Raw genomic sequence first — 19,859 nt, 5'->3', positions numbered from 1 at the left:
GGGGGGGGGCCTCTGCGGGGGCTGGGGCCCCTGTCACTTATCAGCTCTGGCAGAGCGTCGCCCAGGGCTAGAGTCGGGAAGCAGCACTGGAATGTGTGTCCTTCCCTCTGAAGGTGAAGAGAGAGGAGAGGAAAAGCCGACCGACAGAGAAGGGTTTCTAAACATGAACACACGCATACACATATGAACACATACCGCCAGCTGCTAGAGATTGATACACTTTTAAAATCATATGACACACACTCTTACACTGGCATGCTCCCGCTATTATCTGAAACATTACCTGAAACATGTCCCTTTACTTTACTTTTAATTCAGATGACATAACTTTAACATAGCATCAAGTTGTAAGTTGGCCTCATTTTCAGCTTTTATAGATTTTAAAGGAAAAATACACAGATTTATTTTAGAAGAAGTAGATTTAAACACATTTTCACCCAGATATGCCATTGACCCCTATGTTTCCTGCTGAGGGAGGACAGTGATTATTGTACTTTGCAGTCAGTTAGGTCCTCATGGTGATCCACGTTCTTTTCAGTGCGAATAGTGTAAAAACAATGATGGCCCTACTGTCCATGTTGGGCTGCCTGTTCAGTGCTGGGGTTTGTTATTTAGCCTCCTAAGCAACTATTTCAAGCAATAAATGTTCTTGAAATACATACTCAGTGCTTCATATTACGTTAACTGTGTCAGGCTCAAATCTGATTCCAACATACAAGACAGAATGGGTGTCAGGTTTGTGTCATGCTCGGTTACAACTCTCTTGGACTCGGACAGAAACATGTGGCCCAAACAACATTCTTTTCAGATAAAAATGGTGAAAAGGGGGAACTGAGCAAATCATTTTCACAAAGTAACCTAAATAAACACTGTTTCTGCTTGAAATGGCATTATCGTAATTCTTTTCACATTGATTCCTTGTACTATTTCATTTTTTAATCCAATTTATGTAATCAAAACATCTTCAGGCAGATAAAACATTTTAAACAAAAAACAAACACAATAATTTCTAAAGTTAGGATAACTTGAATTAGCCAAATGAAGACCTTATTCTATTCCCTAACCTTCAAAAACCCTTTCACTCTTTCCTGACATCTCTGCAATATCATATGTCATATGAGTGATACCCATGTGGCCTTTCCTAGTTAAACAAGCGCATTATTAGTTTGTATCAAGGCATTTATTCTCATACACAGCATCTTGAATTCTCAAGTGTTGTACCCTGGAGGTCAGTAACAAGTTTAGTCCAGCTCCAGTGGGTACTAAATACAAACGAGTGTCACTATGCAGATTATTAAGTTCATCTTCTTCAACTGCCACAGTCTCTGCTCACAGGATGCAGGAATCCTCGGCATTGCCCACATTCAAAAGAAAACAGCTGAGGCATGAGCCTTATCCTAATCGGCCTCCTCCTCCCCTTTGGAACAAGCTTCCTGCCATTGTCAAGGACAGACACTCTGTCAGGATTTTTGTCCACAGTCAAGACACATTGATTCAGTGCTGTGTTCGGCCTACCTCGACTCCCGCCACACCAGCTGTTCCTCTCCCTTTCTTTTCCTTTTACCTACATTTGTCTGTTATTCGCTACCCTGGCATTGCCCCCTGGTCTCAGATCCAGCCACCAATGTGGGTACAGGTACACACAAACACACATACACATACCGGTGCATCCATGATTTTTTGTATTTCTGTCTTTAGGTTTCTTATTTCGAACCAGGATTTAGTCATTTGTGTTCTGTGAAACTGTTCCTGGTCCAATTGATAAATCACGTTAAAAGCAGTGAGCTCTGCACATGCCTACACACACAGATTTCATACTTGCCGTGTTAAGAGCAGAAATCAATTATGATACAATATGTTTACTCAATATCTGCGAACATGATTTCATACTGAAAATACTTTTTGTGACAATATTAAAATCTTTTGAAGAGAGCTTTGTCTAGCCTCCAAAATCTACACTGAACTGTCCGAAAAGTTAAAAATGAACCAAAGTTTTGAGTTAATTCAATTGACACACATTGAATAATTTCCCCATTCAGCTGTCTTTAGTGCTAGAAAACATTACGCAGACACACAACCTTGAGGAACTGTCTTTCATTGTGCTGGGTGATTGTGGCTGTGGTGTGATTTTCCGAAGGAAATTAAACTCAGATAACGTAAAGGTGACCATTTATGTCACATATATGAATTTAATTTGATTCATCCTGCATTCATTTCAAACTACAATAGCTAAAGCAAACATTAGCCCAGCCGACCTTGTACAATCAGTGTTCAAAGGAATAAGAAAAAAGTGTTCTTGCAGCTGGACTAAGGTTAAGGTTGCTTATGAGCCACATGAGAGACAATGGCAGTTTTTACTCTTAATCTGAGTGATGCCATTCATCTCTCCTAGAAAACATTCAAATACTGAAGAAGAAGTTATATGTAAGCCTCTTTGTATCTGAAAAAACGTAACAATGTCTTCCTACAGTAATCAGCGTGTAATTGATTAGTAAATGAATCAACAAATCTGTAAAAAAAAATATGCAGAAACATCACACTAAATCTTGTGTTTAACAAAGATGTACTCATAAGTTTCTTGGGGAAAAGTCATGCAGCCTGAATAAAGCATTAATTACTTATCGACTAAAGAAATCCTAGACCAGAATGATTGCTGGACGGATCCACTAAAAAGGGGGCAGCCCTGGTAACCTCCGGGATCAGTTGCAGAGTAGTTGCAGAGTGTTTGCAGTGTGGATACGCTGTAGGATGAACAGTTTTCCAGCAGAGGGACCTTATAGAGATCAGGTTTTCTATCCAACTGGACTTTTTTATTCTACAGTATCATTTTTTTCCACTGGATGGTGCTAACTTCACCCTATACTAAATAACTGGGTCACTGTATGGTGAATGAGTTTTTGGTCAATTCATGAAATTGAGTGCTTTGTTCAGAACGGGAAGTATCACAATGGTAATTCAAACAGTAAGTCATGCGTGCAACATAACTGTAACTGTATGCCTATAGACCATTATATCCATGTCTAGGCCCCAGATATATTATGAAGAAAAATATCCCTATGTCTACATAGTGAACATCTGTATGGACAAAGGCAGAGATTTGCAAGTGACACAGATCACATAACAGAAAGGAAAAGACAGATACAGCATCCCACTGGTTTGTGAAAACGGAATATAATGGCAAAACCAGTTTCAATCTAATGCCTGTAAGGGGTGCTGTGAATTGGTTAGTTTTGCCCACACTCTCCCCTCATGCATTTGTGTATTACAAAGTTACCTGTTCTTACTGGTTTAATGAAGGCAAATGTTGCCAAATAGCACAGAATCTTCTCATGTTACATAACTAAACCAGCTAAAATAAACCAAAATAAATGTTTTTAAATGCTGTGTTTCTAGGATATTTAATTTCCGTGAAAGTATCTGATTTAATATAAATTGAATTCAAGGTTCATTGTGGTTTTGGAATAAATGGTGGATACTGATGATGTCAGATAACTGAAAAGCAGAGGGGAAATAAAAGATTTGAATTGATTTAAATATTATTTTGAGAATTCGCCTCTGAAAACTATTCTTTTTAAAAACTCGGGCCAGAGTGGAGATTCCAGAAGACTCTGGGTGCGCGTCGGCATGTAAACAGAGAAAAACCGACAGCCGACATCACAGTACGTGAACTTGCGACTGCGTCATGGGTGTGACCTATGTTTCCATTTTCATTTGCCCGTGGTGATCATGGATGCATTGGCTAACGTGGGTTTGAGCTTCTCTATGCACTGCCACCTACAGGTTTGGCATGCTCTTGATGGCATATTCACACAGGTTTGTGTAAACAAAAACTTTTCTGAAATGGACAGATGTGCACAATGTTATTTTTGAAAACGGAGACAGTGAAATGTCCGTTTATGAAAATAGCCGGCCACATGTAAACGTATTTCTCTGAGGGACCAGCAGTCCATCTTATATCAGTTTGTCTGCTAGCCCCAGTCTTTGCCTTGTTATATGACCTCTGCACCTCAACCAAGATAGAGTTTTTATTAACAACTTCACTGCTAGCAAGTGAAGCACAAGCAGGGGGTTGGCGGTGATGCTGTACCACGACACAACTCCCAGTCACAGAGACTTTTTTCCCTGCAGCCTGGCCTCTTCTTACTCTGCCTGTCCATAAAGATTCCAGCGAGCTGAGGCACTATTTGGCGAGCACATCAGGTTTGGAGAAGTAGTAAATCTAACTTCCGTGCCACTTCCAGCACTGGGAAAACTATCTATCTGATGTTCAGACTGGTTCTGTTCAGGAAAGGGGGGTTCTCTTGTTGGCTCAGTAGTTTTTGGTGATTGTCATGTAAGCTAGTTGCAATATTGTCGACTTCTGTTACTAAAAAAGGATGGATATTCAGATTTCAGGGACGTCTCTATTAGCTGTGTTTATACATGATGAAACCAACCATCATTATGTTGCCGTTTGTGTATTTCTTTTAATATTCCAACAAGTGAAAGACTGCAGGGACTGGAAACTATATGATGGGTATTACAGTTAATAGGCATAGAGTAAGATTTTCTTTCTTTATTTTGACATCAGACCCATCCTGTACCCTTACCCGCGATGCTATGTTGACTCACCTTTCTCACCCTGTGATTCCAGGGGCTTCTGAGATCCCTGTGCGTGCAGACCAACTTTGCCCGCTCCAGGGTCTATTTTGACAGTGCTGCTGGGGGAAGGGGATGGTGCAGCAGTGGCCAGCCTGAGATTCGCAAGGCCGGGTCTCGTGTTGACAGAGCCTGGTGCTGCATTTGCAGAAGCCGGTCTCACATTGACAGGGCTAGCTCTCATGGGAGGCCGGGAGCAGATGGAGGGCTGGGGAACTGACTTCTCCTCAGTCGCACTGGCTGGCTTCAACTCGGGCTGCAGAGGGAAGAGTGACAAAAGACGACAGCAGAGCGCGATCAGTGTTGACAGCTAATTCACATACAGTGGAATTACTGTCATGTTTGATTAAATCATTGCGTAAATGATTCACCAGATTACAGTTGTTCACTGCGCCATAATGAAACACACAGGACTATGACCACTGATTAAGGGTTAAAGGATGTGCGAAGAGAAAATTATAAGGTGACTTGGAAATCAGGCAGCCGCGCCAATCTTCCTCCCTGATCTCACGCCTTCTTAATCAACAATCTCACTCTCTCCTCCTCTCTCCGGCTGACTCCTTCCCTCTCTAAATCAAGTGGAGAAAACCTGCAGCATGGCTAGTAACAACCGTTAATGCAGCTGCCGCACTAAAGCAACCCCACCTTTTTTCCAGAAACAAATCACTCTACCTACAAATACGATATTCAACAGAATAATGAATCTTGTAAGGGGAGGTTAAGGTTGTCAGACCGGCCAACCCACTTAAGGTGTGCATGTTCATTGCCACATCAGCATGGGTTGCCCAGAGATCTGTTTGGGCCTGCAGTGTAGAGAGTCTGGTGTAGATATAAGAAGTAAGGGAAAGACATCTCCTTCAGTGGCAAAGAGGAGAGAAAAACAGAGGAGAGGAAAAACAGAGAACAGAGGAGAGCTCACGCGCCCAAACCTCAAGAGACTATCTCACAATCCCATCCATCTGCGACTGACGCATTCTCTATCTCTGGCGTTTAATTCCCCGATCAAGTTCATCAACCATCTGTTCTAGGGCAGTCCAGAAATCCTGCCTTGCCTCTGTGATTCAGCTGTTCTCACGGCGCGTGTCACCTGCACACACACATTTGCGTGCACATAAATGCAGAAAGGGAAATAAAGCGAGGGAAAGATGGAGAGCGTACTCCCCAGACAGCCCAAGGCTGGAGCAATGATGGAGCCAGAGGGAGGACAGTTTGGTTCAGCTGTTCCCCGGAGAGAGCTGTGAAGGGGTGCGGCAGCTCAGACGAGCGAGAGCATAGAGAGGGGAGAATGCTAGGGGAAAGATGATCTGCAGAGAGGCTGGGAGTGAAGGGACAGCTGGCCTAACCACCATTTCCTGTTACTCAGAGGGTGAGACTGCCATTAAAAGACACGTACACACAATAAAAGGCACATTTCAAAGTGCTAAAGAGAGGTTTGCTATAGCCTACTGTTATTCACACCTTGGTGGGCTATGTGACGCTGTGTTTGATGTGTCGTTCAGTGCAGATGGCATTGGAACATTACCTGTTCTTTGCTTTATAGACCATCTAGAATGTATACTAAGAGCAGAGAAATACATATGATACAACTGGATTGCAGCAACTACAAAAAGAAAACCCTGCAATTACTTTAATTCACAGATACCTTTTCTGCTGCTGGAGCTGATGAATGCTCACTCACTGACACCTGTGGGTTTAACAGAGACATTACATGTGCGTTACAGGCCATGATGCAACCCCAGAGCACAGAGCTCAATTATGACAGGCAGTTGCTCCAACTCACCGGCAGAGGGAATAATGCACTCGTCTGCTCACACTTCCCCTGTTGGGAGAGACATTACATGTTAGATGATGCTAGAGGTGACACGTCATTCTCCTTAACTTTGAGTCAGTACTTGAATGAGCAGGGAAAAACAGAGAAACAGAGTTATATAGTTAAATAGGAGTTTATCATGTACAGATAGCAAATCTTAGAGTATTTAGAAACGTATGTGTACAGTGGGTGTGTTAATGTGACTGCAGGGAAATCAGTGACTGGCTGTGATGCTCATATTTCCACTGAGTGAGCAGCGTGCAGCTTTAGCTCAGAGAACCATCGTGGTCAGGCCAGATGAGACCCCGGCTCACTCTGGCTCCGTGAGTGCAAGGTTGCCATGACAACGCTGCAAATCTCTTTTAAAGATAGTGTGAAAAAAGACCCAAAATCAACAGCTCACACACCGCCACACACCGCCACACACACACACACACACACACACACACACACACACACACACACACACACACACACACACACACACACACACACACACACACACACACACACACACACACACACACACACACACACACACACACACACACACACACACACACACACACACACACATTATCACCACCCTGGAAATGATGTACAGTGATTGATTCAATTCTTTAACATGGCTGTATATATTTAAAGGTAAGGGTTGATTTTGAGCGGTTAACATTTTAAATTGCACTAAATCTATTTACATCTATCCTATTGGATCCTATTTATGTCATATACAGAGTAGTCCAACCAAATAATGATTTTCCTTTATCAGGTTGTTTTGTTTGATCAAAAAATCAAGAGGCCAGGAGGCACCAGTCATTTCACATTTCACAAATAAAAAACAATAGTATATGAAATCACTTTTGTTCCCCAGCTTGAGAATCATTATGACAACATGAAAAACAGCTACATACCTTTAAATTCAGTGAAATGCCAGGTTGTGTTTTAGGAGGGAGGTTCTCTCTCTCAGTTCTGGCAGGTTCTGTGGTTTTTCTGGTCTTCAATATGGTTTGATGGCTTCAAAACATAATCAGACCATGTTATATGTCTTTATATAAACAGTACTTATCTTTCATAATGCCATATTATGATTAGGTTTACAACAGAGACCCCTGATGACCCTTCAAATTACAGTCAACAACACTGAGACACTAACAGATCGTTTACATGTTGTTCACTGGCTGTAGTTTTAAAAATAACCCTGTCTGTGTTATATTACAAAAGTATATTACTATGAAGTGTTCTGAAGACTCTGCGCCTTCTTCTCTCCAAATCCTGCGCAGATGAATTTGGAGCTCAGCTCATCCAGCTCCCCGATAACAATGACCGCCACATCTCCGTCCCGGCCGGGCAGCCAGCTCACATTCTTACTGTTGGCTGGAGGAAACACACGCACACGCACATGCACACGCACACGCGAACGCAAACGCACACACACACACAATATGAGTTAGTTGGCTATTAAAACACTGCGCATGGAAATGCATATAAATGTCATTTATAAAAAGATCCTCTACTCATTGAGAGGTTAGACGAATCAAAAGTGAAACCACATAATTACACGTAATAAAATAAATATCTATGATGATATATATGTGTCCTCTTCAGTCATTGGCCAAACGTGCTCCGCTTTAATAAAACACTACATTTCTGCCCACTTCCTCTGAAGATAGACTTTTGATAGACTGTCTAGACAAGTATTCCAGATTTCTCAGATAACCAGTTAAAGCTCTGTTCTCACTAAAATAAAACAGTCAACTTTATCAGTGTATCTGATATATTGAGGCTGCTGTTTTGGTGTAAAGACCAACGGGACCAACAGCTGGTGGGGCCCAATCAGCAGATCCCAAATATCTGAGACAGGACCTTCATATAGATGATATAAGAAGAGCTGACAGGGGAAACCTCTGCCCTCATTTATGTTCTATTTACTGTTTTCAGTCCCACATAAGCGTGCAAAAACAGTAGGACACACACACTTATAGCAATGTCGCTGCTTTGAAGTGGTGGAAGAACTATTCCCTGAGTAAGAAATACTCTGTTACAAGTTAAAGTACTGCATTTACAAAACTACTTAAGTAAAAGTATCAAATATTTCAGTATTTCAGTAATTGTATGATTGAATGATTTCATTGTATTATTTTGTCATGCAAGAACAATATGCCAAGCCCGGAAGAGCTTACAAGACGCCAATGTTAACACAAAAAGACCAGAAACCTAAAGCAGCAGCTTGACAATACTGACACTAACAAAATAAATCATCCTGATGTTTCTTCCAGGCTTTTGCGACAAAAGAGGCTGACTGATAAACACAGAAAGTACAACAACCGTTCCATCCTGTCATCAACGGTGCTTCAAAACATTCCAGGATTTCTAACAAACGTTTCGTTTAAAGGAGGTATTCTCAGCAGGTCATGGAAGGGACAATATAAAAAAGAAAATAAGATCCATTCTCAACCTCTCCTAAATCACAAAGTCCACAAAGTCTGTGTTTCTCCAGGGTGTTTTTAAATCTGCCGACTTCAAGGGCCAGAGGAAGGTAAGTTTTAATAAGAATTTAACCACTTTTCTTCAAATGTATTTTTAGAATTATTGATTCATTCAGTGCATCACTTTAATATTGCAGCTGGTAAAGGTGGAGCTAATCTCAACTTCTTTGTATACTGCTGGGTAGGTCAATCTAATAATATATCATAATTGATTAATAGATTCATATTTTGTTCAATCGTCTAAATCTGCAAAGTAACGAGTAACTAAAGCTATCAAATAACTAGTGGAGTACAGAGTGCAGTATTTGCTCCCAAAGTGTAGCGGTGTAAAGTTTAAATTAGCATAAATACTGATGTAAAGTACAGGTACCTGAACATTTTACTTACTAACAGTAGCCTATACTTGACTAAATGTTATTTACACCACCGCTGCCTTGTAACCAATATTTGGGAGGCTACAGAAAGGCAGGCTACTTTATACAGAAAAAAACAGCTGACGTAGGCTCAGAGGGTGAGAGCTTGTTGGGTTGAAAACAGGTTAATGTACTTTCATAGTGAACTGGTTTTGCCAGCCTGCCCTGTAGATCCAATAGCAGGACATACCAGGATGACTACGAAAACACAGCCGTGCCTTGGTAAACAAGTTATCAGGCAAATCTGACAGCTACAACCACAACACCATTGTCATGTGGGATGAATCCTGACAGCTAGGGACATTTAACAGATGAATGTGTTGGCGTGTGACCTAGGTCCTCCTACTGTAACAGACAGTGTTAAACACATTTACGCATGTACTTTTTCCATATCTCAAGAACAAGGCCGAGGTAACTAAAGAAACTCATTGCGGCATGTCTCTGCCTCGTGAATGTCACACTCTGCACACAACATAAACATGTGCACACAAACACAACGGCATAGAGTCATGAGTCAGAGCACATAAACGCAAATTAAAGTCAGTCTAACCCCAGCAAGTCCTGTGATTTAAAAAAAAGGCTAGAGGCTGAAACTGTTAACATCATTCAGCTTCATTCTATGCACAAAAACAAACTTAACTTGTGAGCTCTCCCACAAGGCCACGCAGATAAAATCAAACTCTCTTTTTGTTTTTTAACACACATACATTTCCTGCACGCTTCCTGTTTCGCTCTCTGTTAATTGTTTGAGGGTCTTGACTCACTTCCTATTTTTACACAGAAACACGAACTATCCGGCATTTCCTCTGCGCTGTAGATGCTGAGCCTGTTGTGGGGAAGAGTTGGGTAACCATGTGATCCCAGTCCCGCAGTCTCCATCCAGCCTTAAGAACAGCTGCAGTGGTTAATAAGAGATAGAAAGAGTACTGTTCTCTCACTCGGCTCCACAGTTGATAGTAAGTTCTTTGTTATAAGACGAGACAAGACAGATCACATTACTATGTCAATGAGAGTTAATGCACCAACAGCAGTGCGTTGATAATTGGCTTTAACCCCTGTGGAAAAACATTATAATTCAGTTCTGTTTTTTTGTTTTTTTAATTTTGCACAAGCGCATGCTATAAGTATTTTTAAATTTAGAATTCATTTCTGATGTAGAATTAAAATGTTTAAAGGTGCACTGAAACAGCTTGACATATATATTAAAATGCACTTTTTAAACATATACTTCGAATGAGGTGAATTTAAAGTACACTTTAATAAATAATAATAATAATTAGTAAAGAATACTAATTGTGTATTGCAAAGGAATACTAACATAAGTATTTGCGATTAAGTATACCTTTTATCAGAATTAGTAAAAATATTTAGGCTACATTGAAGTTGAACTTTTTTTGCTTCTTTTTTTGAAAAGTATATCTCAAATATGCTTTAAATTAAGCACATAAACACATAAAGTAAAGGTATAGCTGTAATAACAACTAAGATATGCTACTTTTTGACCTGGGTGGATTTTTTTAATCAACTGTATACATTCCTACAACCCCCCTGTAGTTTGCTTTTGTCATCTACAGTACATAATCTTTCTTTGCAATATAAAAATAGAACAATTTGTTGTGTCAGAGGAATTACGCCGCATGTTCTCATACAATACTAGTCCGTGCTACCAACAAAGAGGAAATGCAGACGGACAAGATTCTGTAGTATGCGTCAAACCGGTTTCAGGATAGACGTGCGGCCTCCTGAGTTTCTGGTTGTTTGGTCGTATGGCTGCATGTATACTGGTGACTTCAACTGCTGCCTTTGAGCAGAAACCCATTTACCTCTTACACTGACTTGCATCACGGACATAACTTTCTCATCACCTCTGTCCATCTAGTTTTCCATCACAGACAAATTCCAGACGTGAGTGACATCTCTGACCCACTGAATATTTCCTGTCTCTTGCTCTTAGGCTCCTGTTGCGTTGTGCAACCGGGAACAAAATGATCCGAGTGAGAGCCTGAGAGCAAAATATGTGCGTGTTAACACTACACCTACTTTACATTCACCGTTCTGTAAATATCTATAATAGTGCCTCTTAAAACACTATTAATACACACCATTCATTTAAGAGTGAATATTATTTTACCATGACATCTACTTCACTGCGCTTGGGTAAATGTTACCATCGCCTGTGAGTGTGATGTCAACATTGATCCACTAACATCATCAATCTGCAGCAATTGTTTAAGACTTCATATATAAATAGAACTGTTAGTGAAGTGTAAATGCTCATTGGTTTCTGTCTGTATATCATACTGCATGACAGACACATTAATGCAGAGCAGCTGGTGTTTGTTAGCCCAAGTTTGTGTTGCAGGAAACTCTAAACTTGCCAAATGGACTTCAGGTAAACGCTGTGCCTGTCTTGGCACACAGCTGTTGAGGTGACAGGGAACATGAGCTATACAGCAACAGTACTTCCAGCAGCCAAACGATATCTGTCAAAACCAATGCACACGCTTTGAAACTCTCAGTCGGGTAATTCACAGCAGACATCTTTACTTAAAGGATTCAGGTGGTTCTCTAGGAAAAGCTTTGTTTGAAAGTGTGACGGGCTGTATGTTTGAAAAACTTGATGCAGCACCCATATGACAGTACACATACAACAGGAAGGAGAAGAGTTCACACAGCAAAGAGGGTGGCAATGTGTTGGCATGGTTACCTTTTTTTGGCTCTGCATCACCTCCTTCTCTCTCTAGTTTCTCCTCTCGTTCTTTCCAGCGCCGCACCTGCTCCTGGCGCATCTTCAGGAACAGAGTCTTTTTCTGGTCCTCGTTAAGAGCGTCCAGCACATCGGGGTCGATGTACATGTCCTTTAAAATCTGCTGCAGCATTGTTGGGCGTCTGAGCGTCGGGTTAACCCGGTACCACCTGTTCAAGCGGGCAGAGGTAGCAGGCGCTGTCCTTTGGCCAGCAGCTTCTTGAGGTGGACAGTGTTGGTTTAGAGTCTCATGTCATCAAAAGACACATTCACAGCGTCTTTATCCCAAAACCACGTTCATTGACATACACTCCTCTTCATGAATCGAGGCGCACGCTCATCTTCACACAAGCTTCCATATATAAGGTACAATTTCACACATACACACACACTCACTCACACACACACACACACGCACACACACATACACACACACACACACACACACACACTCACACACACACACACACACACACAATCCTGTTTCCTTTCTGTGTTGACAGTTTCACTACTAAGATGTCATGTTTCCTTTGTCTTTGGAGGTCATCATTGGGACAATCTACGAGAAAAATAAAATGCAGAAAATGCTTGTAACAAATATTTGGAAGATAATGTCGTACCCTGTAGATTCTACATTTTTTTCTCACTCTCGCATATTCTTGATCCCACCTTTTTAACATTCAGAAAACGTTCTCTTCCAGTCATTCCTTTAGAAAGTCTGTTTTGGTGGTGCCCCTCCCTTAATGAATACGGAAGCGCCCAAACCTTGTTTCCAAACTGACAGAAAGACTGTAGCCCTGAATGGGAGGAGATTCCAAAGGAATGGGACTGTTTCTGTCATCAGTGCCCCCTCCTCCCTCCTCCCCTCCACACATCCCTTCCCATGTTCCTTTCTCCCTCAAGACTCCCACGAGATAGCGGCTCCATTTTACCATAGACTTCTGGTTGTAAGAGGACAACAAAAACCAACAATAACAACAGGGTCACAGCCCAGGACAGCATGAGCCGGTTTCTCTAACAAGGGGATTGAAATGGACTCCTCCAGTCACAGTGGGTAGTGAAACAATGGCTACCACATAAGCAACACTTGGAGGGAAAGAAAGCTTGTCTCCGACTGAGAAGTATCACACTGGTGGAATACAGATTGGTATCTACTAATCACATTGTAGGGTGCAGAGAAGGAAACCCAGGGAAAAGGGGGGATGTTAACAGAGAAAGTAAGTGATCACAAAACAAAAGGGAGTTTTAAGAGAAGGGTAGCATTTGCTGAAGTACTCACAGTGGGATGTAGACAGCAGCTCCACAGCAGTGTGTGCTAACTAAGCTGAGAGAGTCAGAGCGCCTGTGGGTCCTCCTTGTCTTTGTGTGTATGACTGGGCTGATGACATCACAGCATTCCATAATCTCCCTCCCTCCCCCTCTCTCTCTCTCTCGCTCTCTCTCCCTATGTCTCTCTCTCTCTTTCTCTCTGACACACTCATATGCACTCACACACTTGATTTAAAAAAAAAAGGGAAGAGAGCAATTCAGGAAGTTGACCTCACACATTAAATAAGTTGTAAAAAGAAAACAGTGCTCTTCCACCCAAACAACTCTCTTACATTTGAATACAATGTTTTTTACATCAAGAGTGCATGTAAAATAAAAGTTGTTGCAGCATTACTATTAAATAGACCTAAACCTACAGTTGCTGTTGTTGTTTTTTTATTGCCTGTAGTTTATACAAAGTAATTCTTTCATTATCAAATTATGAAAAAAGTAATGAGAAATGTATGTTGATATATTGCACTTTAATACACATATAATACACTTTCTTCTTCCTTTAAATTACGATTTTATATTGTATAATTTGCATGATGGCTGTATTGATAAATAGTGGCCTAAATTGTATGTTGGGATTCTATATTGTATGTACATATTATATGCAGGTAAAAGCTAAGCTCTGTTAAACTGCCCATGTGGCTCGTAGCATTTGTCTGTTATTAATCCTACCACACTGAAGTCAAAGGCAACTTTCTTTTTCTTTCCTCCCCTCTGCCTTCAGTTTCTGAGCCTATATCATTTATAGGTAAAGACCACCCTCCAGTGGCCAAAGCCAGGGACGGCTGCTATGAATTACGTCACCACCCAGCCAAACTGCTTCAGCATTATAGCACTACAATACAAAGATGAATAGACATGGAAGCAACTGTGCGGCAAATTCAAACACATGCTGAAAAGCTTTGCAACAGCACAAATATGAAGGTGCTCTTATACAAAAGGTAAAAAAAAAAAGTGGCAGGGTGTCGTACATTGTAACAGGCCTTATAGTGTTGTCAGGAGTGCTCAGGTGATGATGACCATGTTGCAGCTAGCGGTGTGGCAGCTGGACCACACTACACCTGTTATATTAACAGCATTGTGCTTCTAAGTATAGGATGACTCCTAATGGAAATTGAAGAGATTTCTATAGCCTTTCATCAATAGAATACATTGTGCTTTCACAAAGATACTCTGTGTTTGACTAAATTCATCACCAGTTCCACAACCTGAAACAATCTCTTGGATGAGGAGTGTGAGTTGGCATCTGGGATGGAGTCTATCTCAGTTAAGCGCACCCCCCTTCAATTTTTTTTCACCAGCCGTCCTCCTGGCCAGCAGGGGGGCCGAGAGGCTGAGAGACCATCGCCTGCCAAACAAAGCCCCGACATATAAACGCACTGCAGAAATGGTTTTGAGCATGTTGAGTCCGTGCACTCTGACCTCCCTGGAGAGTACGTTTTTTTCTTGTATGATTTAATTTTGTTTTTTGGCCTTTTATTGCCTTAATTAGAGAGTAAATCCCAGACCGAGGGAGAGAGAAGCAGAAATGTGGTTCCTTCTAGTAGGTGATCGAGGAGAAGGTATAGGACTGTTTAATAAAGATCCGCTCAATGTTGACGGTCCTGGCAACGTCCCCTTACGTCATAGAAACTCGGCCATGGCCTGATGTTGTGAAGGATAATGCCTGTTTGCCTATTGTTTAATACCATCTATGAACATCTACATCACACTATTTTATCAATATGCATTTAACCCGGAATCTTAAACGGCAATTGTTGCATACAGATGATCACAAATCGCAGTCAAGATGTTTGGAGAACAAAGTAATGCTTTATTTTACAGCCTGGTATTATACAGTACTAATGTAGAAATGTCTAAGAAGACATGAGTCATCGGTCACTTGTCATCGCAAAGTTTGTATTTTAAAGGCTGTAAAATCAAGCTTTAGTAAATAGTATAGTAGGTGGTTGCAAATGTAGAGTAAGACATTGTGGACAACACTACATCAAAATTAAACATACTTTTCACCAGTGAATTGTAGACATTTGGGAAGCCCCCCCCCCCCAACAAGAAATGAAACATAATAAAAACACATACATTTTCAATGTAGATTTTCCCTCATTGGGTAAATTAAATTTATTTTTGAAATTTGTCAAATGTACATAAATTATATTTAATGCATCAGAACCAAAATGAGCAAATCAAATACTTCTTTATCTTAAAAAAAAATAGAGAACGACATTCTTTGTTGAGATCATTTTAAACAAGTATTGGTCAGGTATTTCATTAACCTGGGAAAGCAAAGTGCTACACACAACAACCACTGAAGACAGTTCACCATACACCTTAATGAGAATTGAAGCACCTTTTCTTAGCGTAAAGCTAAAATGGAGAGTTCAATGTTTTTTTTTCGTTTTCCTTTTCACAAAAACTCCATTGTGTGTTCATAGTCTACCTTCAACAACCCATAAACAGAGTTTACCCTTTTCCTAAAGAGAGGCTTACTTGCAGGGACATTGTTCTATTTCAAGTTAAAGTACGTATGTGAACTGCTTGACCAAACAGGCTGCTAAGACCTTGGTTTACTATATTCTCCTCCAGGATGGAGCTTTGAGTGCAAATAAAGGCATACAACTCCTTCATGAGAAATAAACATGGAATTCAGCCACATGCGTTCAAATAGTAATCATATATTTAATTGATATACATATATTGCCACCATTGGCACATACGATATTGCACACAGTGATGAAATGTTGCACAGAAAAAATAGATATATTTTTTGTGGGCGAAAACATTCCAAAATTACAAATAATGTGGAATAACGCTGAAAAGGTAAAACTACGTAAAACAACAAAAAAAAAAACAAGACATGCTTGCTGCTCCCCATTAATTGAGCGACTCACAACTTACACATTTGACTACCCAAGCCATAGAACGAGCATTTCAAAACGGGGCTTGCCAACAATATTTTATAGAATTTCAGGCTACTGATGTTCCCAATCAGCCCCTGCTCTCACAGCTAATGCGCTTGGCTAGTGAAGCTAGTGACTCTTCTGCATCATCTTGCATCTAGGTGACCACCCCCTTCCATGTTTACAAGTAGGCCGATACCTGGATGGCTGAGGAATGGGGATGGCAATGAAGTTAGGAAAGAAGGACGGTAGCAGAAAAAAAGTTAAGAATTCTGCTCCAAATTTTTTTAAGGGTTTTTACCAAACCCTCTTAGCACCACGAGTCGTGCGCTAGCACACAAGGGGGCTGAGACACAAAAATGGAAGAAAGAGAGAAAACTATACCAGAAAAGAAGCCAAACTGCGATCCAAAGCACCAGGCCAGCGTGTAAGCATGCGGAGTGTGTAAGGCACCAGGTTGTTTATATGCTGAAGAGGATGCTCCCAATCAGGTATCATTTAGACTATACCAGAGGCTCCAAAACTAGGTGGTCAAGGACTGTCTAGTGTGCTGGTTTCCAGTCAATCTAAACATGGGAGCCATCATTTAATTCAATGCTGAGGTAAATATGACATTATCTGATTGTTGCCAGTTTCTCTGGAGTTTACTGACAGAGTTTATAAAACTGCTATCACACATCTATGAGATGCGACTGAACTGGTTTAGAACCAGTTGTTTTCCGTGTGGCAGCCCAAATATTTACAATTAGACCAAAACAGAATCTCATGCCACCCCTCCCCCCCCCCCAATAGATATTTGGACCTACAAATCTAAAGTGGAGCAATGAATATGTGTACAACGTAGCCCCACTGAACTTCACACCTTCAGATCTTAAACTTGTAGGGGATGGGCAGATCCATGGACACACTACTGGAGGTTCACCAGCGGGTGAATCGAACCCTCTTCACCTCGGCTTATCCAGTTCTCCTCAGTGGCCCTCCTCGTAGTGTGATGGTGATATTTTGATTACTGTTCGCGAGGTTGCTCCTTTTACAATCACACTTTGAAACAACTTCCATTACAACTACGCCAAGCCTTCGGTTGGAACTCACTCGGTGCTCAAACTTGAGATTCGTACACTACAGGCAGATAAAGATACATATGGAAGGGTCGTTGAGCCAATAATTTGGGAGACCAACGAAATCTATCTTAGTGCAGATAAACATGCAGCAACAGCACTCCTTGGCACCATTTGGACTTTGATGACTAAACAAGATCACAAAATGATTCATAAGATGTAGTAACCAATAATGCTCCGCTGAATTTTGCCATTGTTTTTTCAGACCACTAAGCCAATCAGCACAGTACGTGTAAAGTGTTTGTCTTGTTAATTAATCTGCAATTCAGGCCATTTGCTACATGTTGTCACTGCATTTCCTCTATCATTACACATTTAGTACCTTTAAAATGAACACATTGCATTAACAACGAGACACAAAGGTAGTCTATAATATATCCATCTGCATGGCAACAATTTTAACTGAAACAAAATTACAATATTAATTCTTTGAATGCTTTCGGCAAACGTCATATCAAGATCCATTGACCAGTTCAATATATTTGATTTTTATGCAATGCATATTGCACGACAATTAGAGCACTTGTTTCATTTGATGAAAATGCCTATATATATGTTCCTCTTTTTTTTTTTACTGCATGACATCTAACCAGTTTTTCAAAGCAGGCCTAGCCCTCATATGATTTATGTGTAAACACATCTCTACTCACAGGTAAAGGTAAATAACATGGCAAGTACATGTGACAACCTTTTACAAAGTTTTTGAATTTTGGTTTTTAAAAATTAAAACATCTGATTTGTGCTGAAGTCATTAGCTCACATGAAAAGGAAACTTCTCCTCTGTACTCGGCAATAATTCCATTTGAACATTGCAGACTCTTTTTTTTTTTACAATAGCTTTAACTGGTACAAAAGTTTTCTGTTAATAAGGGAAATAAACACTCGGTTCAATATTGTTTGTCAAGTAGGAAACAATGTTCAAATATAATGTTATTACTTTGTTTAGCAGCCTGTTACTGTATTAATGGTGGATAAGTGGGGTAACATCCAGCGATGAGTGACAACATGTCAAAACTGTCAGGTTGTGGAGGTTTCTTATATTGTGGGTGATGCTCCCTTGGAGTTAAACCATTACAGTTAAATCTTTAGATTTCTTTCTTTATACAGTAGAGTTTTTAATTATATTTCTCTTGTTATTTTCATTACTCTTGCATGTTTTTTGCTATCTATAATATCAATCCTCGTCTCCATCGTCCGCCTGCATCTCCTCTTGTTGCTGCAGCTCGCTTGCCCTTTTCTCCCGCTGTTTCTCCTGGATCTTCTTCATCTCCTCGGCATATTTACAGAAAGTATTCCCAAATTTGGACCACACTTTGTAGGGCACCGTGATCGAGTTGCGGTACGTTGGCTTCACCTCGCTTACCCTCATGAACACACCGTACTTATTGGATCCGACGTCGAAGAAAAAGCGTTTGTTGTCCACAGTCAACGATGACCCTTCGGGCAACTCCGCAGGCTCGTCCTCTACACCATAATCGTCAATAAGTTTAGCCAAAGCGTCACGAAACTCAATAAGTCCCTGGGCAGGCAAAGCGATCGTCTGGCCTTGTGTGGATCCCAAACCGGGCCCCCGGTTAACGGTCTGTCGGATCCTCAGGAACCGTCCCCTCTGGTTCTCTTTCAGATCCATATAGTATTTCCGATTCTCCCGGACCAAGAACTCGCTTTTGAGTGCTCGCCTGGGCTCGTCTTGTACCAGCGCCGGGTTGCTCGGACCCAGTTGGGCGTAATGTTCGATGAAGTCCCCCAAGTAGTCACGGAACTCGACCGCCACGGACATGGAGAGAGTGAGGCGGCTCTTGTTTCCACCGGCCCCGACTTCTGCTATCTTTAAGAAGCGGCCTTTTGCGTTCTGCTTAACGTCCAAATAGAAGCGTTTGTTTTGGATGTCAACCCGCTTCGACGCCAGCTCTTGTGTCTCGTGCTGGAGCCCGGAAGCCGATCCCGCCCCTCCTGTAGCTGGGTGCATGGGACCGAAGCCTGGGCCCGTGGCCGCTCCTCCCTGCTCACTACCACTGTCTCTGTCCGCCATGATGCTGCCTGCCTGCCTTCTCCCTCTGTCTGCTGCAAAGCCACGGCCAGTCACAGCGAACACACGGAGCTCTCGCGAGATCTACACAGAGGTATAAAAATGTGAGGGGGAAAACGTTAATGCAGAGGGAGAAACATGGGTGTTTTTGCCTCTATACAGTCAAGTTTTCCCGACACACAAATGATCGATAATGTCACGAGACGTCACGGAAACGAAAGCAACCGTTGTTTGGAAGAAATGCATCTCTGCGGTTAAGTTTCGATTCGTCGAAACAGCCTCTCAAAATGCCGGTATGTTTGTTGCTACCTGGAAAGACCCCAGCTTGCCCTCTATTTTAAAATATCAAGGAGCAAACATCTGCCCAACGTAGAATCAAAATCATGAATTCATGCATGACTT

The 19,859-nt window shown here is 41.3% G+C and overlaps 2 protein-coding genes across 2 annotated transcripts in view; both read right to left on the bottom strand.

The window, feature by feature from the left end:
- The window catches only part of LOC310956449 (uncharacterized protein), a 17,225-nt gene extending 3,772 nt beyond the window's left edge, over positions 1-13,453 (bottom strand). Inside the window, exons 1-7 of the mRNA XM_083926671.1 lie at positions 13,373-13,453; positions 12,055-12,652; positions 7,678-7,822; positions 7,360-7,462; positions 6,419-6,457; positions 6,281-6,322; positions 4,612-4,894 (exon numbers count right to left, since the gene is read on the bottom strand). Of these exons, the coding sequence (XP_083782797.1) occupies positions 4,612-4,894; positions 6,281-6,322; positions 6,419-6,457; positions 7,360-7,462; positions 7,678-7,822; positions 12,055-12,226 (784 nt within the window). The 5' untranslated portion in view covers positions 12,227-12,652; positions 13,373-13,453. The remainder of the gene's footprint in view (positions 1-4,611; positions 4,895-6,280; positions 6,323-6,418; positions 6,458-7,359; positions 7,463-7,677; positions 7,823-12,054; positions 12,653-13,372) is intronic.
- Positions 13,454-16,065: 2,612 nt separating this feature from the next.
- On the bottom strand, positions 16,066-19,514 carry puraa (purine-rich element binding protein Aa). The gene has a single exon (XM_083926885.1). It carries the CDS (start codon positions 19,458-19,460, stop codon positions 18,603-18,605), a length of 858 nt encoding a protein of 285 aa, XP_083783011.1. The 5' UTR covers positions 19,461-19,514; the 3' UTR covers positions 16,066-18,602.
- Positions 19,515-19,859: the final 345 nt, after the last annotated feature.

This window comes from Echiichthys vipera, assembly GCF_963691815.1.
Source record: "Echiichthys vipera genome assembly, chromosome: 14".
Lineage (NCBI taxonomy): Eukaryota > Metazoa > Chordata > Actinopteri > Perciformes > Trachinidae > Echiichthys > Echiichthys vipera.
This window is presented reverse-complemented; position numbering and strand designations above follow the sequence as displayed.

Coding starts and splice junctions, on each gene's coding strand:
- puraa (XM_083926885.1), bottom strand. CDS start 19,460: ATGGCGGACAGAGACAGTGGTAGTGAGCAGGGAGGAGCGGCCACGGGC.